Source organism: Anguilla anguilla, chromosome 4 (assembly GCF_013347855.1).
Source record: "Anguilla anguilla isolate fAngAng1 chromosome 4, fAngAng1.pri, whole genome shotgun sequence".
NCBI lineage: Eukaryota > Metazoa > Chordata > Actinopteri > Anguilliformes > Anguillidae > Anguilla > Anguilla anguilla.
In genome coordinates, this window is record NC_049204.1 from 5,179,632 (window position 1) to 5,206,019 (window position 26,388).

Consider the following 26,388-nt stretch of genomic DNA (forward strand, 5'->3'; position numbering starts at 1 on the left):
GGGGGAAGCGACGACACCGGGGGAGGGGCGACCACCGGGGGAAGCGACGACACCGGGGGAGGGGCGACCACCGGGGGAAGCGACGACACCGGGGGAGAGACGAACACTGGAGCACGAGGGAACACTGGAGCACGAGGGAACACTGGAGCACGAGGGAACACTGGAGCACGAGGGAACACTGGAGCACGAGGGAACACTGGAGCACGAGGGAACACTGGAGCACGAGGGAACACTGGAGCACGAGGGAACACTGGAGCACGAGGGAACACTGGAGCACGAGGGAACACTGGAGCACGAGGGAACACTGGAGCACGAGGGAACACTGGAGCACGAGGGAACACTAGGGGGCGCCAGAGCTACAGGGGGCGCCAGAGCACTGGGCAGGGCAGGAGAACCGGGCAGGGCAGGAGAACCGGGCAGGGCAGGAGAACCGGGCAGGGCAGGAGACAGGGACACAGACCCCAGCTGCAGGGAAGGCGGGGCAGCCGGACGGGACCGGCGGGACCCCCGCGGGCCGGGCCCTCGAAAGATGGCCAGGGCGCTGGGAAGCTCCAAGGCGAAGGCCTCCCAGTCGCTGGGTGGTGAGTCTTCTAAGTCACTCCACCACCCCGGCGGCATGATCAGCAAAAAACCCCGAGGAGAGAAAAAAAATGGGGAAAAAAAAAAAAAAAAAAAAAAAAAAAAAACTCTGCTGGGTCCAGATCTGGCTGGAATCTTCTGTCAGGGGTGGGTGTGGGAATGGACCCAAACGCAGAGTAAAAACAGAAGTCTAAAAATGGGAAAACAAAAACTTTAATAAAAACAGGGAACAAAGGGACTCGCAAGGCAAAACTCACAAACACGAAAATCTTCAAAATTTCACAAGGAAAAAAAAAACAAAAATACAAAAACCCAAAAACGAAGAAAAACAGGGCAGGCAGGGCACAGGCAGGCAAACAACAGGTAAACTGGAAAAACGGGCAGAAACAGGAACAAAACAAGCAGGTAGCAAACCAGGTTACAAACCAAAGCAAAGCAAAAGATTCCAGCGCCTGAGTCGGGGAGAGGGAGACTTAAATAGAAAAGACACAGACGAGACACAGGAGGGCACGATGAACAATCAAGCCACAGAGAGGGAGGGGAACACGAGACAAAACGCAACTAATAATCGGATAATCAAAAACAATAAAACAATTAACTAAACAGAAAACCGAGGTGCCGCCATCTGGCGGCCCAACGGAGAACAACAAGGGGGAAGACAACAGAAGACAACAGAACCCTGACAGCTCGGGAGTGTGACGGGAGAGTGTGGCAAGTCGCCCAACTGCACTGATCACAAGGTCGTCTACGATAAGAACATCGCCGAAATCCCCGCCACCCAGAAAGCTGGCGTCACCGGGGTCTATTTCGTGGGCAGCCGGATTTCCACTATCCCCGACCGAGCCTTCATCAACAGTCCGCAGCTGGAGATTCTGGACTTCCTCGACATGCCCATCGTGTCCATCGAAACGCACGCCTTCGAAGGTTTGGGCAGGCTGAGGTTAATCGAAATTTCCACTACGAATCTGACGTTGTTGCCCCTGGGCGTGTTTCAGAACCTGCCGAGCCTCGAGAAGCTGATTCTCAAACTCAACAAAATCCAGAAGCTTGAGAAGGGACTGTTTGGTGGCCTGATGCTGAAAGAGCTCCATCTTCACACCAATGCAATCGCCTCGATCGACGAGGGGATTTTCGATCAGCTTGAAAACCTTACATTGCTCCACCTGGCTAAGAATAAAATATCCTCTGTCTCCACGGCACTGTTCGCAAAACTCATGCCGCGTTTCCACCGCAGGAACTATACCCCGGAACTAGGAACCTTTTGAGGAACTCAGTGCGTTTCCACCGCAGGAACTAGGGTCTAAATTTAGTTCTGGGGGCTTTGTTTTACCCCCCAAAACGTTCCTGCTCGGGGGGTAGTACTTTCCGAAAGTACAGGAACCTTTTGGGTGGAGCTTGCAGCGCTGAACATTTCTGATTGGTCGAGTACTCGTAGCATTTGTGTTGTATTTATTTTCCGCCATTACCCGCCATGTTTGAAAATATGCAGCGGCAAACCAATTTATTTTCATAACTTCAAATCAAACTTGTATATTATGCGGCGCAGTAGCCTACTTTTGGTTATAGCCTGTCAACGTCTTGGAATTATAACGTGTGCTCTTCTGTTCTTTTCTTGCTTTAGTATTCGTTTTATAAAATGCTAAGCATTCGTGCTGGGACAGCATATTACGTAGGCTACCAAAACATTCAAACGGATTAATTCGGTTGCTGAATATTTTCTTCCGGATTTTCTTTGTTAGCCCGTTGTAATTGACTCGTTTGATACAGTTATGTGAGGTATGCGGTAGTTCTGCATAATTAACATTGGTGATACAGTACAAGCAAACTGGAAATCACCTTCCGCACTTTTTATCCGGGTAAAATAACAGGTTAATTCTAGTAATCTTCCCTTTAGCTTTTTCAGACTGCCGTAATTTTACTCAATTTTACTGCCATTTTTCAATTCCACGAAAAGACCAGGAAGACTATGGACTCATTTATGGTGCATGGTTCGCATCTGGAGGGCACACGTCGCTGCTCGGCTAGCAGTAACTTCGAAGGAAAGCAAACGGTGGCTGTACCACTACTAATTTACATTTTCACGCAAGTCCGAGTTTTCGTTCTATTCTTGTCATTTTGCGATTAGCCTATATGGAATTGACGACGAGAAAGTAATAAAACAGCAAATTGTTTACAACGTGTGCATGTTTTCTGCTGTTAATGAATGTGTTTGAGAGGATGTATGAAAATCAATAAATACAAAAGTAACCATATATAGTCATTGTTGGTAACCCGTTGTATATAAGTGGAATAAACCCCTCCGGGCTGGTTATTAGAAAATAATGTAGGCTACTTCGGTGGTAGTATGGGGTTACAGAAGAAATCATATGACAGATGGACCGACGACAACGTCAGTGGGCTAATTTGCCTAATCTTCGCGGTACTTTAGACCCCGGTGGAAACGCAGACAACCATTGGCTGAAGGAACCTTTTAGTTCCTGGTAAAGTAGTTCCTGGGACTGAAAGTTCCGGGTAATTTTGGTGGAAACGCGGCTTCAGTAAATTGCAGAAGCTCAGACTCTACGAGAATGGCATCAGTGCCATTCCTCCTGGGATCTTCGATGATCTACCGGATCTGAAAGAAATCGCCTTACAGGGCAACAAGATAACAGAGATACCACCGCATTTATTTTCAAAAAATACCAATTTGGAAACATTATCTTTAGAGAACAATCTTTTGTCTGAATTGCCTTCTGAAATTTTTGTGGGACTTCCTAACATGAAATATTTGACCCTTCAGCAGAATCAAATAGCCAGCCTGCCTCCCATGCTCTTTGGCGAAATGCTTAGACTGTATGAACTGAATCTCAACGGGAACAATCTCACTGTCCTTCCTGCAGGAGTATTCAGTCCCTTAAAAAAACTCAGCAAGCTTGACTTATCGCAGAACAAGTTTACCTCTTTGTCCGAGGAATATTTTGAAGGCCTTGTGAGACTTGCAGAATTGAATCTACAGAAAAACATGATTGAGTCATTAAAACCGAAATACTTTGAACGACTGACAGAGCTGCGTACCCTCCGGCTGGCACATAACAAACTGAGAACTCTTCCTGAAGGGATATTTGACTCTTTACCAAAACTTAGCAGGGTATATCTGAACAACAACCCCTGGCACTGTGACTGCAGGCTGATATCGTTCTATAACTGGATGAAAGCGAACACAAAAAAGATCAAGTCCTCCCCGCCAGAGACTTGTGAATCTCCTGGAAATTTGAAAGGACAAGAAGTCATGTCTCTCACAGAAGATCAGCTGATATGCCCAACCACTCCTGCACTACTGTGCCTCTCACCACAACAACCAGCACTACTGTTGCCATGACAACAGAATTACCCACAACAACCGTCCACATGACCACACCACCCCCCAAGCAACAACCGCCTTGCCCACCACCACTACTCTGTCTACCCAGACACCTACCACCATAATAATAACAACAGAGCCCACAACTGCACCAACCACTACGTTGACAACCACAGTACTTATGACAACTGCTCCCACCACTATGTTCAAAACCACAGTGCCAACCACAGTAGCTTTGACAACTGCGCCCACCACAATGCTGATAACCTCAGTAGCTATCGGCTGACGCGCCTGGAGGACGGCGCGTTCAGCAACCTGACGCGCCTGCGGCTCCTGGTTCTGAGCCGTAACCGGATCGGCTCGGTCCCCGCCGGGGCCTTCGGCGGCCTGGCCGAGCTGGGAGAGGTGTCCCTGCACACCAACCTGCTCTCGGGCCTGGAGGAGGGGACCTTCAGCGGGCTGCCCAAGCTGGAGAACATCTCCCTGGAGCACAATCTCATCCAGTCCCTCCCTGGGAAGCTCTTCCAGGGCTTGCCGCCCCTCTGGGAAGTGGACCTCCACAACAACTCCCTGCGGAGCCTGTCGCGGGAGGTGCTGGACTCCCTGGACGCGGTGAAGGAGGTGAAGCTCGCCCAGAACCCCTGGAGGTGCGACCGGGACATCCTGCCCCTGCGAGACTGGGTGAGGAGGCACCCCTCCAAAGTGCAGAATGCCAGCCTGCTGACGTGCCTCTCTCCCCATTCACTGGCCCACGCCAAAATTACTGACCTGACCAACGAGGAAGCAGAAGCCTGGAGGCCGTCCACCTCGACCGCCACCACTCCCTCAGGCGACTTGGCCACACCCACGGAGATGCGAAGGAGGCCTCACACCCCACTCCCCAAAAAGAGCACCCCTGCTGCCCCTGCCGCCACCACTCCTCCCGTGCGGGACGACAGTAACCACCAGGCCAGAAAGAACACCGTCAATTAGGGGTGGGGTGGGGTGGGGTGGAGGGGTGGTCTTTTCTATAGGCCGCCCCTCATGGGGCCCCTATTTCAGGCCACCTCGGAACACTCTGAGAGCTGGACACGGGAGTGCAACACGGAACCGTTTTGGAACCATTCAGCTTTCCAGGAAGCGGCCGTCCGCTAAGCTTTGGCGTTCCGGTCACAAAATCTGTTCATTCGTTCGGTCTGTTTATTCCCGCGAGCGCGCTGCAAACTTGGAGTGGTCTGAGAACGTAATGCTCCACTGCACTGGAATGTCACGAACATTGCATTTTCCCCGTTGCCGTTTTGCTCGCTTGAAGTTGAATGGGATGCTTGCTAACCTTGTGCACATTTTGTAGTCTTATACTTGGATCTGAGCTTCGCATGAAAATGGAACCTTCTTAGCACTGTAAACAGCAGCTAAGGCAGGAAACCAGAAACCCCTCTATCTCAGTGAGCCTGTGATACTTTTCATTTTTTTCCCTGATGTCTGAATTCCATTGCTTTTTATATGTAAATAGCCTGACATTGATACCAATACAATATAACATGCTGCATCATTATTGACAGACATTATTATAGAAGAAAGGCAAAAATTTCAGTATTACCCTTTAATGATTTCTGAAGTAATGCAACATTCTTTTTTAATGCCCGAATTGATTATGAATCACAAATAACAACAATCTGTAACAATCTGAATTGTAAATAATTAAATTGTTTATTTTCAGGAATTTGGGTTATATAATGACTTACTCAAACAAAATGTCAATAAACTTCATTGAACAAGAATCTGTCTCATCTGATTGAAGCAATATTTCTTGTAAATCTTCCAAATTCTAAAGCTAAATGTATAAGTCACATTTGTCCGAACGTGAGTAAAAATCTGTGCGTTTTAAGTGTGCGCAGCACTCTTGCAGAGCGGATGTATTTTCCATAAAATGGAATCAGATTCCTTCTGCACTATAAGTGCAATGAGGACATAATTCTTGGTACGCGCGTGAAGTAGTTCCAGTGCTTAGAATGAGTGAAACTAAAGGTTCTACGTTTCACCTGGGCAGGGAACTCATCGGTAAGCAGAGATGTGCACGTCCTTTGTTTCCTAATGTTTATTTCTGGTTCTTAGAACAGGCACGTGGGGGGATTGCGGGAGACCAAATATTTGACCTTGGCTCTCTACAGAACATCTCAATTTACTTTCTGCATTTCCCGCTTGGCTTTTTACACACACAGCGCTGTAAATTTCTGCTCTGGTATGTGGGTGGAAGCTCGTATCTCTCCAGCATGCGGTGGATACCGTGTGTCATTGACTGCATGTCTTCATGATAGCAAAGCTTTCCTCCTTCTGGACGGTTACCATAATTTTTATGTTCTTTTTTAACGAGTGCAGCGGGTAGAGAGGCAAACAGCTCACTGCTGCCCTCTTCTGGATGAGAAGTGAAAATGCCATGACGGATCTGGACAGAAGGCCTGCATTTGAATCCTGGCCTGAAAGGCTCACCTCAGACTCACCTCAGTTCATTCAAACCAAGTCTGTTTGGTGGACAAGTCACCCAGCAGCTCAACATATGCACATTCAACATTTTATTTATTTATTTATTTATTTATTTGCACACAAATATAAATTCATGCTTAGTGATTAATAGAAAATGTACAGGAGAGGTTAAAAAACCTGAGCGGGCTTATTCGAGGACCTGCTTTATAGAGAACATCATTCGATTCAATAATTGAAACAAAATGAGTAATAATTAAAACAAATAGAAAAGGTATTTTTAAAAAAATTGTAATAATAATAATAATAGGGTGTCACGGTGCTGCAGTGGGTAGCATTTTTGCCTCACAGCAAGAGGTTCCTGAGTTCAAATCTGGCCTGGGTCTTTCTGTGTGGATTTTATCTGTTCTCCCCGTGTCCGTGTGGGTCACCTTTGGGTACTCCGGTTTCCTCCCACAGTCCAAAGACATGCAGGTAGGCCGATTGGAGACTCATAGGTATGAGTGTCTGAGCGAATGGTGAGTGAATGGTCTGTGTGCCCTGTGATAGATTGGCGGCCTGTCCAGGGTGTCTTCCTGCCTCTCGCCCAATGCATGCTGGGATAGGCTTCAGCACCCCCCCGCGACCCTGCCCAGGATAAGTGTGTATAGATAATGGATTGATGGATGTAATAATAATAATAATAATAGATATGTATAATAACAGATATGTTATTATACATATCTATTATTATTATTACATCCATCCATCCATTATTACATCCATTATTACATCCATCCATCCATTATCCATCCACCATTTTGTGTCAACATTTTTTTTTTGTTTCATTCCATCTTCTTACAAACACCTGTGGGTTATTTGTATGATGCACGTGTCGCACGTTGGCTGAAGTCAAGCTCACTCTTCAGTACTGAATTCCCCCCCACTGGCCCCTCCCACCCTCATGTTATCAGTATTTGCAGGGTGACCCTTGGGAACGCCCAATCAGACGTTTCATAAAGCGATAAGAACGGCGTTCTTCGACTGCTTCTTTGCAAGGCAAAATTGAAAGTAGATGTGCTGCTGTGAAAGTGGGTTAGTCTTCTGTGTTTCATTCTTTGAATTATTAAAGGATTGAAAGTGCATTATGATGCTAAAGCAGTTTATTTTCTTAACTGCTAATTCCACTGCGTTACTGACAAGGGACTACAGTACTGTCTGCATCAGAGGGTCTTCTGTATTAGCAATACTACTACTACTACTACTACTGCTACTAATACTACTAATAATAATAACAATAATAATAATAATAATGATAATAATAATTTATAAAGCACTGTAATAAAGCAAAATAAGAACAAAGGGAAGATGTATAATGAGACTTAATATATTACACATATAAATTAAACACTATTAATTAAAATACTATCTTCCAGCAGTACAGTATTTGATTTTAATACAACACAATAGAAAATACAGGAGATCATGTACAGTTAAAAGTAGAAATATGTTTTTAAAAATCTATGTTGAGCGCAGGTGCAGCATACATTTTTAAATAAGTATTTAAAAAATAGCTCTGAGACCCCTATACATATAATGAAAAGAGCCAGGACTCTGTCGTGTCCTCAGACTTTTGGTCACAACTGTATATGCAGACAGCAGTGGATTCATGTCCTTTTGCAAGACCTGTGTGTGTGTGTGCGTATGTGTGTGGTTTATTGCTTTACATTTTATGTTTTCGGTGTTAACAAATAAAGGCTATCTTGCAAATGTAAAATTATCTTATAGAAATGTACTATACTACTCTCAGAGCTTAATGGGAGAAAAAATGCATGCGTTGCCTGATGTAGAAATTACACATGATTTACTGTGTGTTGCGTGATGTTAAGTTATTTTGAAGCTCTTACAGCCTAAAAGTTTGCCGAAAAGAAAGGTGTGGTCAAGGCAGCACGCTGTGAATCTGGACTGTGGCTGGTAGCCTCATAGGGCAATGCGCAGTTGGCAACATTGTGTTGCGCAGGGTTTTCGAAGGTTCATTTGGGTTAGGGGCCCGCGTTCCAAGTATCTAGCGACCTCTGCTGGTCGATCAGGCGAGCTGCATGTTAAAGCCGCACATGAAGTTCTTCCTCTGACTCCGCACGAATATGAGAATTTGGTTGCCGTCTGCGAAGTGGAAAAAAGGCGGACTATCTATTAACGGCACGCTTTTTTCGGAGGAGATCCGCGGTTTATCTACTCTCTCCAGAATTAACAGAGGGGTTTACACGTGAATGCAGCAGCACTTGCGAACTAATTTGCCATTTCAAATTAGGTTGGGATTTAGACATGGTCAGCCACACATTGGGCCCAAATTTAAAAAGAAAAAAATATATGTCTTTTTAAATACTGTATTTTATAAACTGTATTTTAAATACAGTGTGAATTACAGCGTGTTGAAATGCATGTCGTAACTGAACATTGTTTTTCTTTTCTCCAGTAAAGAATAATTAAACATGCATCTTATAAACTGCGTCTGTCTGCTGCACCTGATGCTCGGGAGTGTGACGGGAGAGTGTGACGGGTCGTCCGACTGCGAGGTTCTCTACGATAGAAGCATCACCGAAATCCCCGCCACCCAGAAAGCTGGCATCACCCGGGTCTATTTCGTGGGCAGCCAGATTTCCACCATCCCCGACCGAGCCTTCATCAACAGTCCGCAGCTGGAGACTCTGGAGTTCCTCGACATGCCCATCGTGGCCGTCGAAACGCATGCCTTCGAAGGTTTGGGCAGGTTGAGGTTAATCGAAATTTCCGTTACGAATCTGACGTCGTTGCCCCTGGGCGTGTTTCAGAACCTGCCGAGCCTCGAGAAGCTGGTTCTCAAACTCAACAGAATCCAGAAGCTTGAGAAGGGACTGTTTGATGGCCTGATGCTGAAAGAGCTTAATCTTCACACCAATGAAATCGCCTCGATCGACGAGGGAATTTTCGATCAGCTTGAAAACCTCACATTCCTCCACCTGGCTAGGAATAAAATCTCCTCCATCTCCACGGCACTGTTCGCAAAACTCAGTAAATTGCAGAAGCTCAGACTCTACGAGAATGGCATCAGTGCCATTCCTCCTGGGATCTTCGATGATCTACCGGATCTGAAAGAAATCGCCTTACAGGGCAACAAGATAACAGAGATACCACCGCATTTATTTTCAAAAAATACCAATTTGGAAACATTATCTTTAGAGAATAATCTTTTGTCTGAATTGCCTTCTGAAATTTTTGTGGGACTTCCTAACATAAGATTTTTGACCCTTCAGCAGAATCAAATAGCCAGCCTGCCTCCCATGCTCTTTGGCGAAATGCTTAGATTGTTCGACCTTAATCTCAATGGGAACAATCTCACTGTCCTTCCTGCGGGAATATTCAGTCCCTTAAACAAACTCTGGAGGCTTGACTTATCGCAAAACAAGTTTACCTCTTTGTCCAAGGAGTATTTTGAAGGCCTTGTGAGACTTGCAGACTTGAATCTAGAGAAAAATATGATTGAGTCATTAAAACCGAAAAGCTTTGAACAGATGACAGAGCTGCGTACCCTCCGGCTGGCACATAACAAACTGAGAACTCTTCCTGAAGGGATATTTGACTCTTTACCAAAACTTATCAGGGTATATCTGAACAACAACCCCTGGCACTGTGACTGCAGGCTGATATCGTACTTTAACTGGAAGAAAGCGAACACAAAAAAGATCAGGTCCTCTCCACCAGAGACTTGTGAATCTCCTGAAAGTTTGAAAGGACAAGAAGTCATGTCTCTCACAGAAGATGAGCTGATATGCCCATCCACTCCTGCAATCGCCACTACTGTGCCTCTCACCACAACAACCAGCACTACTGTTGCCATGACAACAGAATTACCCACAACAACCGTCCACATGACCACACCACCCCCCAAGCAACAACCGCCTTCCCAAGAGTGTGGCAGGTGGCTCGACTGCAAGGTTCTCTACGATAGAAGCATCACCGAAATCCCCTCCACCCAGAAAGCTGGCGTCACCGGGGTTTATTTCGTGGGCAGCCGGATTTCCACCATCCCCGACCGAGCCTTCATCAACAGCCCGCAGCTGGAGACTCTGGTATTCCTCGACATGCCCATCGTGTCCGTCGAAACACACGCCTTCGAAGGTTTGGACAGTTTGAGGTTGATCGAAATTTCCGTTACGAATCTGACGTCGTTGCCCTTGGGCGTGTTTCAGAACCTGCCGAGCCTCGAGAGGCTGATTCTCAAAATCAACAGAATCCAGAAGCTTGAGAAGGGACTGTTTGACGGCCTGTGGATGCTGAAAGAGCTCCATCTTCACATGAATGAAATCGCCTCGATCGACGAGGGAATTTTCGATCAGCTTGAAAACATCACATTGCTCCACCTGGCTAGGAATAAAATCTCCTCCGTCTCCACGGCACTGTTCGCAAAACTCAGTAAATTGCAGAAGCTCAGACTCTACGAGAATGGCATCAGTGCCATTCCTCCTGGGATCTTCGATGATCTACCGGATCTAAAAGAAATCACCTTACAGGGCAACAAGATAACAGAGATACCACCACATTTATTTTCAAAAAATACCAATTTGGAAACATTATCTTTAGATAATAATCTTTTGTCTGAATTGCCTTCTGAAATTTTTGTGGGACTCCCTAACATAAGATTTTTGACCCTTCAGCAGAATCAAATAGCCAGCCTGCCTTCCGTGCTCTTTGGCGAAATGCTTAGACTGTATGAACTGGATCTCAACGGGAACAATCTCACTGTCCTTCCTGCGGGAGTATTCAGTCCCTTAAAAAAACTCAGCAAGCTTGACTTATCGCAAAACAAGCTTACCTCTTTGTCCGAGGAGTATTTTGAAGGCCTTGTGAGACTTGCAGAATTGAATCTACAGAAAAATATGATTGAGTCATTAAATCCGAAAAGCTTTGAACAACTGACAGAGCTGAAAACCCTCCGGCTGGCACATAACAAACTGAGAACTCTTCCTGAAGGGATATTTGACTCTTTACCAAAACTTAGCAGGGTATATCTGAACAACAACCCCTGGCACTGTGACTGCAGGCTGATATCGTTCTTTAACTGGATGAAAGCGAACACAAAAAAGATCAAGTCCTCCCCGCCAGAGACTTGTGAATCTCCTGAAAGTTTGAAAGGACGAGAAGTCATGTCTCTCACAGAAGATCAGCTGATATGCCCAACCACTCCTGCACTACTGTGACTCTCACCACAACAACCAGCACTACTGTTGCCATGACAACAGAATTACCCACAACAACCGTCCACATGACCACACCACCCCCCAAGCAACAACCGCCTTGCCCACCACCACTACTCTGTCTACCCAGACACCTACCACCATAATAATAGCAACAGAGCCCACAACTGCACCAACCACTACGTTGACAACCACAGTACTTATGACAACTGCTCCCACTACTATGTTCACAACAACAGTGCCAACCACTGTAGCTATGACAACTGCACCCACAACCATGCTGACAACCACAATTCCAACCACAGTAGCTATGACAACTGCGCCCACCACAATGCTGATAACCACATTAGCTATCGGCTGACGCGCCTGGAGGACGGCGCGTTCAGCAACCTGACGCGCCTGCGGCTCCTGGTTCTGAGCCGTAACCGGATCGGCTCGGTTCCCGCCGGGGCCTTCGGCGGCCTGGCCGAGCTGGGAGAGGTGTCCCTGCACACCAACCTGCTCTCGGGCCTGGAGGAGGGACCTTCAGCGGGCTGCCCAAGCTGGAGAACATCTCCCTGGAGCACAATCTCATCCAGTCCCTCCCTGGGAAGCTCTTCTGCGGCTTGCCTCCCCTCTGGGAAGTGGACCTCCACAACAACTCCCTGCGGAGCCTGTCGCAGGAGGTGCTGGACTCCCTGGACGCGGTGAAGGAGGTGAAGCTCACCCAGAACCCCTGGAGGTGCGATCGGGACATCCTGCCCCTGCGAGACTGGGTGAGGAGGCACCCCTCCAAAGTGCAGAATGCCAGCCTGCTGACGTGCCTCTCTCCCGATTCACTGGCCCACGCCAAAATTACCGACCTGACCAACGAGGAAGCAGAAGCCTGGAGGCCGTCCACCTCGACCGCCACCACTCCCTCAGCCGACTTGGCCACACCCACGGAGATGCGAAGGAGGCCTCACACCCCACCCCCCAAAAAGAGCACCCCTGTTGCCCCTGCCGCCACCACTCCTCCCGTGCGGGACGACAGTAACCATGGCGACGGGGAGGGCCTTTCCCGGGACGCTAAAATCATCATCATCACCTCGGTCTGCAGTCGCCATCATCGTCCACCGTCATCATCTGCTGGATTTGCTACAGGAGGAAGACGCGGGCCAGCCGCACCTTGTACCACCAGGCCAGAAAGAACACCGTCATTTAGGGGTGGGGTGGGGTGGGTGGAGGGGTGGATCTTTTCTATAGGCCGCCCCTCATGGGGCCCCTATTTCAGGCCACCTTGGAACACTCTGAGAGCTGGACACGGGAGTGCACCACGGAACCGTTTTGGAACCATTCAGCTTTCCAGGAAGCGGCCGTCCGCTAAGCTTCGGCGTTCCGGTCACAAAATCCGTTCATTCGTTCGGTCTGTTTATTAACCCGAGCACTCTGCGAACTTGCGGTGGTCTGAGAACGTAATGCTCCACTGCACTGGAATGTCACGAACATCGCATTTTCCCATGTTGCCGTTTTGCTCGCTTGAAGTTGAATGGGATGCTTGCTAACCTTGTGCACATTTTGTAGTCTTACTTGGATCTGAGCTTCGCATGAAAATGGAACCTTCTTAGGCACTGTAAACAGCAGATAAGGCAGGAAACCAGAAACCCCTCTATCTCAGTGAGCCTGTGATACTTTTCATTTTTTTTCCCTGATGTCTGAATTCCATTGCTTTTTATATTTAAATAGCCTGACATTGATACCAATACAATATAACATGCTGCATCATTATTGACAAACATTATTATAGAAGAAAGGCTAAAATTTCAGTATTACCCTTTAATGATTTCTGAAGTAATACAACTTTTTTAATGCCCGAATAGATCATGAATCACAAATAACAAAAATCTGTAACAATCTGAATTGTAAATAATTAAATTGTTTATTTTCAGGAATATGGGTTATATAACGACTTACTCAAACAAAATGTCAATAAACTTCATTGAACAAGAATCTGTCTCGTCTGATTGAAGCAATATTTCTTGTAAATCTTCCAGATTCTAAAGCCAAATGTATAAGTCACATTTGTCCGAACGTGAGTAAAAATCTGTGCGTTTTAAGTGTGCGCAGCACTCTTGCAAGGGTGATTTATTTTCCATAAAATCGTGTGCCGTGGAATCAGATTCCTTCTGCACTATAAGTGCACAGAGGACATAATTCTTGGTACGCGCGTGAAGGAGTTCCAGTGCTTAGAATGAGTGAAACTAAAGGTTCTACGTTTCACGTGGGCAGGGGAACCCTTCGGTAAGCAGAGATGTGCACGTCCTTTGTGTCCTAATGTTTATTTCTGGTTCTTAGAACAGGCATGTGGGGGGATTGCGGGAGACCAAGTATTTGACCTTGGCTCTCTACAGAACATCTCAATTTACTTTCTGCATTTCCCGCTTGGCTTTTTTACACACACAGCGCTGTAAATTTCTGTTCTGGTATGTGGGTGGAAGCTCGTATCTCTCCAGCATGCGGTGGATACCGTGTGTCATTGACTGCATGTCTTCATGATAGCAAAGCTTTCCTCCTTCTGGACGGTTGCCATAATTTTTATGTTCTTTTTTAATGAGTGCAGCGGGTAGAGAGGCAAACAGCTCACTGCTGCTCTCTTCTGGATGAGAAGTGAAAATGCCATTACGGATCTGGACAGAAGGCCTGCATTTGAATCCTGGCCTGAAAGGCTCACCTCAGACTCAGTTCATTCAAACCAAGCCTGTTTGGCAGACAAGTCACCCAGCAGCTCAACATATGCACATTCAACATTTTATTTATTTATTATTGCACACAAATATAAATTCATGCTTAGTTCAACCATACAGTGTGATTAATAGAAAATGTACAGGAGAGGTTAAAAAACCTGAGTGGGCTTATTCAAGGACCTGCTTTATAGAGAACATCATTAGATTCAATAATTGAAACAGAATGAGTAATAATTAAAACAAATAGAAAAGGTTTTTTAAAAAAAAATTGTAATAATAATAATAATAATAATAATAATAATAATAGGGTGTCACGGTGCTGCAGTGGGTAGCATTTTTGCCTCACAGCAAGAAGTTCCTGAGTTCAAATCTGGCCTGGGCCTTTCTGTGTGGAGTTTATCTGTTCTCCCCGTGTCCGTGTGGGTCACCTTTGGGTACTCCAGTTTCCTCCCACAGTCCAGACATGCAGGTAGGCTGATTGGAGACTCTAAATTGCCCATAGGTATGAGTGTCTGAGCGAATGGTGAGTGAATGGTGTGTGTGCCCTATGATAAATTGGCGGCCTGTCCAGGGTGTCTTCCTGCCTCTCGCCCAATGCATGCTGGGATAGGCTCCAGCACCCCCCACGACCCTGCCCAGGATAAGTGTGTATAGATAATGGATGGATGGATGTAATAATAATAATAATAATAGATATGTATAATAACAGATATGTTATTATACATATCTATTATTATTATTACATCCATCCATCCATTATTACATCCATTATTACATCCATCCATCCATTATCCATCCACCATTTTGTGTCAACATTTTTTTTGTTTCATTCCATCTTCTTACAAACACCTGTGGGTTATTTGTATGATGCACGTGTCGCACGTTGGCTGAAGTCAAGCTCACTCTTCAATACTGAATCCCACCCCCACTGGCCCCTCCCACCATCATGTTATCAGTATTTGCAGGGTGACCCTTGGGAACGCCCAATCAGACGTTTCATAAAGCGATAAGAAAGGCGTTCTTCGACTGCTTCTTTGCAAGGCAAAATTGAAAGTAGATGTGCTGCTGTGAAAGTGGGTAAGTCTTCTGTGTTTCATTCTTTGAATTATTAAAGGATTGAAAGTGCATTATGATGCTAAAGCAGTTTATTTTCTTAACTGCTAATTTCACTGCGTTACTGACAAGGGACTACAGTACTGTCTGCATCAGAGGGTCTTCTGTATTGGCAATACTACTACTACTGCTACTACTACTACTACTACTGCTAGTGCTACTACTACTACTACCACTACTACTACTGCTACTACTACTACTACTACTGCTGCTACTACTACTACTGCTACTGCTGCTGCTGCTACTACTACTACTACTACTACTACTAATACTACTACTTCTACTACTACTACAACTATTACCCACTACTACAAATATTTCTATGAGACTGAATATATTACACATACAAATTAATACTATACTATAATACATATAAAATACTATCTTGCAGCAGTACAGTATTTGATTTTAATACAAAGCAATAGAAAATACAGGAGATCATGTACAGTTAAAAGTAGAAATATGTTTTTAAAAATCTATGTTGAGCGCAGGTGCAGCATACATTTTTAAATAAGTATTTAAAAAATTGATCTGAGACCCCTATACATATAATGAAAAGAGCCAGGACTCTGTCGTGTCCTCAGACTTTTGGTCACAACTGTATATGCAGACAGCAGTGGATTCATGTCCTTTTGCAAGACCTGTGTGTGTGTGTGCGTATGTGTGAGGTTTATTGTTTTACATTTTATGTTTTTTGTGTTAATAAATAAAGGCTATCTTGCAAATGTAAAATTATCTTATAGAAATGTACTATACTACTCTCAGAGCTTAATGGGAGAAAAAATGCATGCGTTGCCTGATGTAGAAATTACACATGATTTACTGTGTGTTGCGTGATGTTAAGTTATTTTGAAGCTCTTACAGCCTAAAAGTTTACCAAAAAGAAATGTGTGGTCAAGGCAGCACGCTGTGAATCTGGACTGTGGCTGGTAGCCTCATAGGGCAATGCGCAGTTGGCAATATTGTGTTGCGCAGGGTTTTCGAAGGTTCATTCGGGTTAGGGGTCCGCGTTTCAAGTATCTAGCGACATCTGCTGGTCGATCAGGCGAGCTGCATGTTAAAGCCGCACATGAAGTTCTTCTTTTTTTCGGAGGAGATCCGCGGTTTATCTACTCTCTCCAGAATCAACAGAGGGGTTTACACGTGAATGCAGCAGCACTTGCGAACTAATTTGCCATTTCAAATTAGGGTGGGATTTAGACATGGTCAGCCACACATTGGAGCCCAAATTTAAAAAGAAAAAATGTATGTCTTTTTAAATACTGTATTTTATAAACTGTATTTTAAATGCATGCATGTCGTAACTGAACATTGTTTTTCTTTTCTCCAGTAAAGAATAATTAAACATGCATCTTATAAACTGCGTCTTTCTGCTGCACCTGATGCTCGGGAGTGTGACGGGAGAGTGTGACAGGTCGCCCGACTGCGAGGTTCTCTACGATAGAAGCATCACCGAAATCCCCGCCACCCAGAAAGCTGGCATCACCCGGGTTTATTTCGTGGGCAGCCAGATTTCCACCATCCCCGACCGAGCCTTCATCAACAGTCCGCAGCTGGAGATTCTGGACTTCCTCGAAATGCCCATCGTGTCCGTCGAAACGCACGCCTTCCAAGGTTTGGACAGGCTGAAGTCAATCGAAATTTCCACTACGAATCTGACGTCGTTGCCCCTGGGCGTGTTTCAGAACCTGCCGAGCCTCGAGAAGCTGGTTCTCAAAATCAACAGAATCCAGAAGCTTGAGAAGGGACTGTTTGATGGCCTGATGCTGAAAGAGCTCCATCTTCACATGAATGAAATCGCCTCGATCGACGAGGGAATTTTCGATCAGCTTGAAAACCTCACATTGCTCCACCTGGCAAAGAATAAAATCTCCTCCGTCTCCACGGCACTGTTCGCAAAACTCAGTAAATTGCAGAGACTCAGACTCTACGAGAATGGCATCAGTGCCATTCCTCCTGGGATCTTCGATGATCTACCGGATCTGAAAGAAATCGCCTTACAGGGCAACAAGATAACAGAGATACCACCGCATTTATTTTCAAAAAATACCAATTTGGAAACATTATATTTAGATAATAATTTTTTGTCTGAATTGCCTTCTGAAATTTTTGTGGGACTTCCTAACATAAGATTTTTGACCCTTCAGCAGAATCAAATAGCCAGCCTACCTCCCGTGCTCTTTGGCGAAATGCTTAGACTGTCCAACCTGAATCTCAACGGGAACAATCTCACTGTCCTTCCTGCGGGAGTATTCAGTCCCTTAAAAAAACTCAGCAAGCTTGACTTATCGCAAAACAAGTTTACCACTTTGTCCGAGGAGTATTTTGAAGGTCTTGTGAGACTTGAAGACTTGAATCTACAGAAAAAACATGATTGAGTCATTAAAACCGAAAAGCTTTGAACAACTGACAGAGCTGAAAACCTCCGGCTGGCACATAACAAACTGAGAACTCTTCCTGAAGGGATATTTGACTCTTTACCAAAACTTAGCAAGGTATATCTGAACAACAACCCCTGGCACTGTGACTGCAGGCTGATATCGTTCTTTAAGTGGATGAAAGCGAACACAAAAAAGATCAAGTCCTCCTCGCCAGAGACTTGTGAATCTCCTGAAAGTCTAAAAGGACAAGAAGTCATGTCTCTCAAAGAAGATGAGCTGATATGCCCAACCACTCCTGCAATCGCCACTACTGTGCCTCTCACCACAACAACCAGCACTACTGTTGCCATGACAACAGAATTACCTACAACAACCGTCCACATGACCACACTCCCCACCACCCAACCAACAACCGCCTTGCACACCACCACTACTCCGTCAACCCAGACACCTACCACCAAAAGAATAACCACAGAGCCCACAACTGCACCAACCACTATGTTGACAACCACAGTAGCTATGACAACTGCTCCCACCACTATGTTGACAACCACAGAGGCAACCACAGTAGCTATGACAACTGCGCCCACCACAATGTTGACAACCACAGTAGCTATGACAACTGTGCCCACCACTATGTCCACAACCACAGTGCCCACCACAGTAGCTATGACAACTGCACCCACAACTATGTTGACAACCACAGTGCCAACCACAGTAGCTATGACAACTGCGCCCACCACAATGTTGACAACCACAGTGCCAACCACAGTAGCTATGACAACTGTGCCCACCAATATGTCCACAACCACAGTGCCCACCACAGTAGCTATGACCACTGCACCTACCACTATGTTGACAACCACAGTGCCCACCACAGTAGCCATGACAACTGTGCCTACAACCACCGCCTTGGCAACTACTCCGACAACCACAACCTTGATCACAACCCTTGCCCCAACGACTACAGCTTCCACCTCTGCTCTCTTAACAACAGCCACTACCACCGTGAGCACAGCCCTCACGACAACCGCTCCCCCTACCACAGCCCTCCTGACAACATCCGCACCGGTCACCAGCACAGAGAGGACTACATTTCCCACGATGCCGATGGAGTTCTATTGCCCCGTGACTTCCTCCTCCGCTCGTCGTTCCGCCTACAGTTCTGAAAGGGAGAGCTGCGGGGCGCTGCTCGTCTCTTACGCGGCGATGGTCGCGTTGGAGCTGTGCTGCACCGTGGTCCTCGCCCGGTTCACCTACACGCTGTACTGCTCGCTTCAGCACGGAGAGAGGCTCTACACCAGAGTCAACCTCACGCGCTTCTCCTACAGGAAGGAAGTCATTTTACGGCCTGTGTCTCACGCTGAGACGGAAGCCTTGTGAATCTCGCGCTGCAGGAATATGAATCTCAAGTGTTACGGACTGACCAAACCTGGTATGAGACCAGAGGTAGCCTAGCGTATGCGCACCTTTTCAATATCAAGCTCTTTACTTTCACTGATGCAAAAAGGTGAGCATTAAAGCTGCTGTCGGCAGCGCTCCCAACAGCTGCAATATGGTGAAGCAGCTCTTTCTATGATTGCTGCCAATTGAGCATGACCATTCCCCACTATCTTAAAAAAAAGTTTTATTAACAATAAATTAGTAATAACTATGGTATTACTGTCTAATTATATGTGACAGTGTCCTGCTTTGTTGTATTTATATTCTATTTTTATCTTTTTTATTAGCCTTTGTGTTTAAGCTGTCATTATTATTATTAGTAGTAGTAGTAGTAGTATAATAATATTTAAATTTTTTATTTTACTTTGGTTACATTACATTACATTACAGGCATTTGGCAGACGCTCTTATCCAGAGCGACGTACAACAAAGTGTATAACCATAACCAGGAACAAGTATGACGAAACCCCTAGAGAGAAGTACCGGTCCAAGTACAGGGAACAACCGCATAGTTCAACTTGGACCCTGGTGGTTAAACTGATTAACACTAACAGCGAGAACGGCAACAACGCAATCTATGGAAAAATAAGAATAAATAAAAATACAAGTAGTCGTTAAGACTGGCGCATCAACTAAGTCACGTATTAAACAGCTGCCTGGTTCGGTTCAGGTTATCATTTTGTGGTATATTTTTATGTAATTCTCTCATTTCAAGAGTTTCACCGTTTGATCGTCAGCTGCTCAATTCATGAGAAACTATATCTCTCAATGCTGTTCACAACGCCTTATCACCTATTCTTGGAAGCAGGTCTCTACTGTGCCCTTATTACTACTGCAGTAAACCATACATCCACCAGGGGGTGCTCCTGAGCTTGTACTTCTCTACGCTGGTCCTGCTAGAACACACATAAGTCAACCAGTGTTTGGCAAAAACAGATGACTGTCATCAGACGATCGTGATCTGGGAAGATACCCCCACCCCCCCCCGGAAATGAATTATCATGGTAAATGTGGCAAAATAACTAATAAAGTGCCCCAAGGGACCACTATATGTCAGGCTTGTGTCATTTTTGACATATTTTACTTTTGAGCTCAATAAAAGCCACAGAATACCAAATATAAAATTTCCCATATTCAGACACCGTTCTTTTTTTCATGTTCCAAAAATAGATCCGTATTGATTGATTTAGGCCTCTAGTTTTCATTTTGCAGAGGAGGTGTACCTTATTTGGCGCGCATGGCACGCGCGCAGTTACTGACAAAAGCACTCGATTAGAGGACTACGTGCTATGTATACCTCTCTCCAATAGATGGCGATATGTTACAGCGAGATTCGCTTGTTGTCATTTCTATTCACTGCAAAAAATAAATACTTAAAAAAAAAAAAACTTAGGCAGCTTTCTGTGAAGTTTTGTCTGCTCCGAATTAAAAGGGTTGTGTATTGTAGCGTCTCCTCCTTTGGGAAACCTTCAGTTGTTCATGGTAGGTGTGAAAATGGTGTGGGCTCCGAAATAGAACCATTTTCCTCTAGATAGGGTTCTATGGAGACACAGAGGTGCCTTATCGAACCCTTTCCTCTATGAGTGCAATGTGCAAGCCAAACAGTGTCGTCTGCATGAATTTGTATGTCTTTTGTAAGAATCAGCCAATTGCTCTTTAAAGAGGTTTATGTTTGCACCAAGGTTTATGTTTGCTAGTTTTTTATATTCTTTGCAACCAGTAGCTAACTTTTTGTCTTTACAATCAGTAACCGATTTGGTAACCAGCCTTGGTAACAAGGAGCAAATATTCTTTAGCTTAAATTTAAGTGTCCTTGACATAAATTATGCACTTTGTCTGGGTGCTGAAACACACCCAAAACCAGCACACACTGCAGCCATCCAGCGATGGAGTCCCACACTTTTGTTCCATTCTGTTCCATGATCCATGTTCCAGTTGATATAAACATATCGACGATTGATGACATCATCGATATCACTGTTATCGATAACAACGTTATTGATAGAACAATGTGATAACAGTAGCCCACTGCCCCAACCACTCAATAATCTAACGTTCTCCGATCTACAGAATACAAATGCTAAAATTTATGTTGTGCATTTGAAGAACGCTAGTTTTTATGGCCTGTGATTTAATACGGCATTAATGTGAAACCTTAAATGATCAGGTTCGAGCCAAAACGACTTGGGAGTTTCACGTTTTTTTAAAGTTTTTTTTTACTAATTTATCTCCGCAACCTTCTTGCTCGCTGTTTTCCTTTCTCTGAATTTTTAAGTGGCAGCTTTCAGTTCAGTGCCAGCGAAAAACTGAACAAATCTTCCGAACGTGCGAACGGCGTGAATCAGAGATTACTTTTTCCACTGGAACTTATTAATTTTGGCGGGGTTGTCTGTGTATGCATATATCTTACTGCAATTGCTCTGACTTTTACGTGACTAAATGTAATTCAGAACATTTGTTATAGCCGCGTCCTGTTATGGTTGTATGTTCGTAATAAAGAACCAGATTCGACCGATACACAGTGTGCTTTTCCGTTTCGAACTTAGTATTGATAATTTGCACGTGCACAATAAATACACATGAACGCACACGCACACATGTATATACGAGTCTATAAATAGTTAAATTAACATGAAGCGGGCACTCTGTGACCTGTTAATGCCTCGTCATGACATCTTTCAGATTCCAACATTTGAAAAAAAAAATTACGAACGCAGTATAAAGGATGATAACGGCCGATGGAAAATTTCTTTTCAATTTTTTTGTAAGCCCGGCGCGTTCTCACGTGACGTTTCCTGGTCTAACCGTAACCACCGCACCGCTCATTGCGCAGTCCAGCTGTTTAGCCCCTTTGGAATGGCGCTATAAATCCCCTGACACAGAGGAGCGCGCGAGACACAATTTGCATTCTATATACGAGTTGAGAGCAAGGGCATAATTTATGGCGGGACTGGGGGTTACAACCTCCCCCCCCCCTCCCCAATATTACAAAACATGCCAAACACCCCCCCCCCCCCCCACTATAAATTAAATAATTTAATATAATAAAAACGAGGATTTCCTGATGTGATTGGGATCAGTAATTTGATATATTTTCCCCCTATAATTCATGAGGAATTATCATTTCAGATGTTTAAAAAAAAAACAAAAAAAAAATCTTGTCAACCCCCCCCCCCCTCCCGGAAAATCCAAACTGAATTTACGCCCTTGGTTCAGAGGGCTTTGCAGAGAGGCGGAGGAACGGCCGACCCCAAAAAACTGGCTTCACACCCCACCGCTCAGCCACGCAGGGGGGGCTGGCGGGAGAGAGTGGAGAAATTAGAGAAGGAGCGGGGGTCAGAGGGGGAGGGGGAGGGGGGGGTGAGAGGGGGTCAGGGGTACACAGATGGCAACACCTTGAATGCATCACCCTAAATCCACTGCACTCCCCGGGGTCAAGGGTCAGCTGAGTTGGCCAGTTCATTAGCCTAAACTGAATAGCAAAATGGCTCAGTGCGTGTACTATTAGCAGCTGGGGGACAATGGCGAGTCCTCACTTGACTCAAATCGAGAAGCAAACCGCACACCGTGGAGGACTGAACAGACTTGTGCTTGGAACACAAATACCACAAATATGCATTGTGGGAGTGTTTTGTGTCCGCTGGGCTAGACCTTTCATCATTTTTATTGCAGTTTATACATAGGCTGATTTGGCGAGGTACTGTATGTAGGTTTTAGTGCATCCCTCTTCTGAAGCTGATCGAGTTCTGTGGAGTTGCTTGCTTGCGAAAATGAGCTTCGGCGAGTTTGTACGAATTACATGACGTAAAATGGCGTATATGTGGAGAAAACAAAACTCCACGATGACTTTGGCCACCACTTCCCCGCTGACCGAACGTGCCGAGATGTTCACACACCGACGTAAGTGTGGAGATTGCTTGTGATTGGTCGAAAATGTCACATGGATGGTTAAGTTGGCTTCATCCAGTCTCCTCATCAGATTGAGCAGAGGAACATGCCATCTTCTATTTCTTCTTTTTATTTTTTTTGCAGTGATGAATAAACAAAAGCGCAAACTATGAAATTATGAACGTCCAATCTATCAAAGTTTCTGCTCCTTTATCACAGCCATTGTTTTTTGTCTGTGTTTGGTGTGAAAAACGTTGTCACTTCCATGTTTCCCTTGATCTGCAGATTCTTAAACAGCGCCCCCCACTGCCGTGGAGTGTAACTAAACTAACAGTTCGAAAACACAGCGAGTATACAGATGTTTGTATGTGACGAAGTAATTCAATACCCCCTGATCCTGCTCCTTAACCTCTCCCCAGGGGACCAGCAGTTAGAGCTGGTAATTGGTTAATTAGCTTTGGAGTCCTTAGCGCTACACAATGGGAACAGGCGTCTCCTTGGACGCCCCCAGGCCCCCTCGTGCCTCCGCGTCACCCATCCGGGGGCCTAATCGAGTTCTCATATCAGCAGATCTCCCGCCAGGAGCCAGCGCCTGACGCGCCCGACACCGAGCGCGACGGAGCGACAAATTTCTGGCAGCGGCACGCCTGTGGGCGACATAGCTCAGGAGGTAAGACCGATTGTCTGGCAATCGGAGGGTTGCCGGTTCAAACCCCGCCCTGGGCGTGTCGAAGTGTCCTTGAGCAAGACACCTAACCCCTAACTGCTCTGGCGAATGAGAGGCATCAATTGTAAAGCGCTTTGGATAAAAGCGCTATATAAATGCAGTCCATTTACCATCAAAACTACCTGTAAACCCCCTTCGCCCCCCACCCTCCCACTCACTGTCCCTGCTGAGAAAGCCCCCATGCAGCCCCCATGCAGGGCACCACACTGTTCCTCGGCCCTGATCAGTTGGGGGTGGGGGGGCGGGGAGGTGGAAAGATGTCATTTACTGGAATGCAATGAGGCAGGGACACCACACAATGCGATGGTCCGGTGCGATGCGTGGCAGTTTGTTAAAAAATGAGGAAGCACCTCCACGGAGGCGGGAGCGGACACGGGGTCACACCCTCAGGGCAGGGGGGTGGGGCGCAGGGAGGGTGGAGGGGGGGTGTCAACGTGTCGCTGTCCAGAGGTCACGGCCCGGCCTCTGGAGCCTCAGCCAATTAGAGACAGCTGTGCACACTGGCAGCTGTCAATCTCACCGGCGAAGGAAGTGGGTGGAGCCAGCTCTTGTCGACAGCAGTCAATCTCACTGGCAAAGTGGGTGGAGCCAGGGCTTACTGACGATGCACTGGGAGAGAGGAGATGTCATGGGGATGGGGGGGGCACGAGGACGGGGGGTGGTGGGGGGGGTGTATTCACTTCAGCTGCTGCAGTGTGAGTATATCCTTCCCTGGAGGTAAAGGAGGTTGTGGGATATGGGCTTTTCAAAAACCAGGGGAGTCTGCTCAGGACAAGAAGGCGTCTGCTCCAAATATTTCAGCTCTCTTCGGTCTTTCAACACCAGCCCCCCCCTTCCCCAAACCCCCCCACTCCTGCCCTGCATAGCTCCCCTATCAACAACGGCAAACCCCCAGATATCATCAGCTCTTGTTTTTAATTTAAAATAAACAAAAAGACTTATCATACCAGAGATGCCATGATATTAACTTCAGGCTTGAGGACAAGGGGCTGATCTACCTGCTCAGGCTCTCTATCTCTCTCTTTCTCTCTTTCTCACACTCTCTCCTTCTCTCTTTCTCTCTCTCTGTCTCTCCATCTCTCTTTTTCTCTCTCTCTCCTTCTCTGTCCATACAGCCCTATAGCCGGACGAGGGTAGGTATGAATCTGATGGTGGTCTTGAGGTTGTTGCTGGTGGTGGTGGGAAGGGCTTTGACCTTTGACCCCCACTCCCCCCGCCCCCACCCCACCCCACCCCAGGAAGGGGCGCACAATGCGGACCAGACAGAACACGGTCCCAGCCCACTGCAGCTACCTGCTGCTCCCCACAAAGAGGTCCAGTCCCTGGGTCGGCCCTTGCAGAAAGGCCCCCCTGGTGGAGCAGCTACCGTCCACAGCCCTTTTCTCTGTTCTCCCCAAGCCCGGAGACCCAATTCTGCTTTGGGGGGGGATGGGGGGTTGGGGGGGTGGGGGGCACAGGGCAGGACAGGGGAGAACTCAATCATAAAGAAGTTACAAGTGAAGGAATAATAGGCTTTAGAATCCATCTTAACTCGCCGCAAATAATGTCAACATCTGCGGTTCTTTCAGCGGGAGCAGGGAGGCAAAATAAGCGGCTAAGCTGGACAGAAGAAAGTGTGGGGAGAAAGCGAAAGGGGGGGGGGGGGGAGGTTGGCTTGACTAAAAAGGCTACAGTTTTTTTTTTTTTGGGTCATTTATTAGAGGCGGCCCCTTGGACCCCTTTCTCAGGCGGCCGAGGCGTGCTGTGATGTTCGTCACACGCTTTTCTTCTCCCTCGAGAGAGAGGAGGGCGAAACACGCTACAAGCGAGGCTTTTCTTCTCCGCCCTGTGTTTGGGGGGGGGGGGGGGGGTGTCAGAAAAAAAAAGATTATTGTAACAAACCTTACCTCAGATGCCGCTTTGGTCCAGAGGGGGGACTGGTGTTTGCTGGGGGTGAGGGGGCATGGGGGGGGGAAAGTTGTGTGTCAAACAGGGCGACCACACACGAGCCAGGACATTTGGTGTGTGTGTGTATAGGGGGGGGGGGAGGGAATTATGGGAGATTTCTGGAAGGGACACTTTACGCCACTTTCAGGCTCTTACATGGGAGATAGGGGGAAGGGGGGAGGGGGGAGGGCGTGGTTGGGATCTGTCTGACAGGACAGAAATAAAGAACCACTTCACCCTCTTCCACCCCACTGTGAAAGGGACCATTGGCAGTCCCTGTGTCCCAAATTAATCAGTTACCGCCAATTGCGCCTCTAAGTGAGGGCCCACGGCCGCCCAGGTGATCGCGATTACTCCCACTTTGCCGCTGACGGCCGACAAACTGCCGATGGATGACACGGAGAGACAGAAGTGCAGTCGCACGCCCGAGAGCAGTGAAACGACACCCAGACGTTTTTTTTTAAGAAAAGTTCCAGAGCACTAGAAGGTGTGGTGACCGATTCTGCGAGGCTTTTATATCGTGGCCAGTTTTGCGCTCTACCCTGCTGCGATACGTTACCCTGCCAACGACTGTGCGAAGCCAACGCTTTCGCCCACAGCGGTCAGCTTGTGAAAA

General features: G+C 46.4%; 4 protein-coding genes and 1 pseudogene across 5 annotated transcripts; all 5 read left to right on the top strand.

Annotated features, from left to right (window-relative positions):
• The first annotated feature begins 529 nt into the window (after window positions 1-529).
• LOC118225187 (carboxypeptidase N subunit 2-like) lies at window positions 530-4,053 on the top strand. The gene is made up of 3 exons (XM_035413277.1): window positions 530-581; window positions 1,264-1,795; window positions 3,118-4,053. The coding sequence occupies exons 1-3, from the start codon at window positions 530-532 to the stop codon at window positions 3,935-3,937; spliced, it is 1,404 nt and encodes a 467-aa protein (XP_035269168.1). The 3' UTR covers window positions 3,938-4,053.
• Window positions 3,974-5,676, top strand: LOC118225188 (leucine-rich repeat-containing protein 15-like; the record flags this gene model as incomplete). The annotated part of the gene is made up of 1 exon (XM_035413278.1): window positions 3,974-5,676. A coding segment is annotated over one exon (918 nt), but the record flags the coding sequence as incomplete, so codon positions are not given.
• A 1,673-nt stretch (window positions 5,677-7,349) lies between these two features.
• Window positions 7,350-11,697, top strand: LOC118225602 (slit homolog 1 protein-like). The gene is made up of 2 exons (XM_035414216.1): window positions 7,350-7,453; window positions 8,835-11,697. Exon 2 carries the CDS (start codon window positions 8,851-8,853, stop codon window positions 11,593-11,595), a length of 2,745 nt encoding a protein of 914 aa, XP_035270107.1. The 5' UTR covers window positions 7,350-7,453; window positions 8,835-8,850; the 3' UTR covers window positions 11,596-11,697.
• On the top strand, window positions 11,668-13,560 carry LOC118225189 (annotated as a pseudogene).
• A 1,523-nt stretch (window positions 13,561-15,083) lies between these two features.
• LOC118225605 (salivary glue protein Sgs-3-like) lies at window positions 15,084-19,467 on the top strand. 2 transcript variants are annotated; one of them, XM_035414219.1, is made up of 2 exons: window positions 15,084-15,371; window positions 16,738-19,467. In XM_035414219.1, the coding sequence occupies exon 2, from the start codon at window positions 17,963-17,965 to the stop codon at window positions 19,169-19,171; it is 1,209 nt and encodes a 402-aa protein (XP_035270110.1). In that variant the 5' UTR covers window positions 15,084-15,371; window positions 16,738-17,962; the 3' UTR covers window positions 19,172-19,467. The 2 variants fall into 2 exon arrangements, with proteins under 2 accessions (XP_035270110.1, XP_035270111.1); XM_035414220.1 differs by having other exon boundaries at window positions 15,097-15,371; window positions 16,738-18,152.
• The last annotated feature ends 6,921 nt before the right edge of the window (window positions 19,468-26,388 follow it).

Excerpts from the sequence above, each read along its gene's own strand:
- LOC118225602 (XM_035414216.1), top strand. The coding sequence starts at position 8,851 with ATGCATCTTATAAACTGCGTCTGTCTGCTGCACCTGATGCTCGGGAGT.
- LOC118225187 (XM_035413277.1), top strand. The coding sequence starts at position 530 with ATGGCCAGGGCGCTGGGAAGCTCCAAGGCGAAGGCCTCCCAGTCGCTG. Across the intron at positions 582-1,263 it reads GGCCTCCCAGTCGCTGGGTG|AGCTCGGGAGTGTGACGGGA; the intron begins GTGAGTCTTCTA and ends CAGAACCCTGAC. Across the intron at positions 1,796-3,117 it reads GCACTGTTCGCAAAACTCAT|TAAATTGCAGAAGCTCAGAC; the intron begins GCCGCGTTTCCA and ends ACGCGGCTTCAG.
- LOC118225605 (XM_035414219.1), top strand. The coding sequence starts at position 17,963 with ATGAAAGCGAACACAAAAAAGATCAAGTCCTCCTCGCCAGAGACTTGT.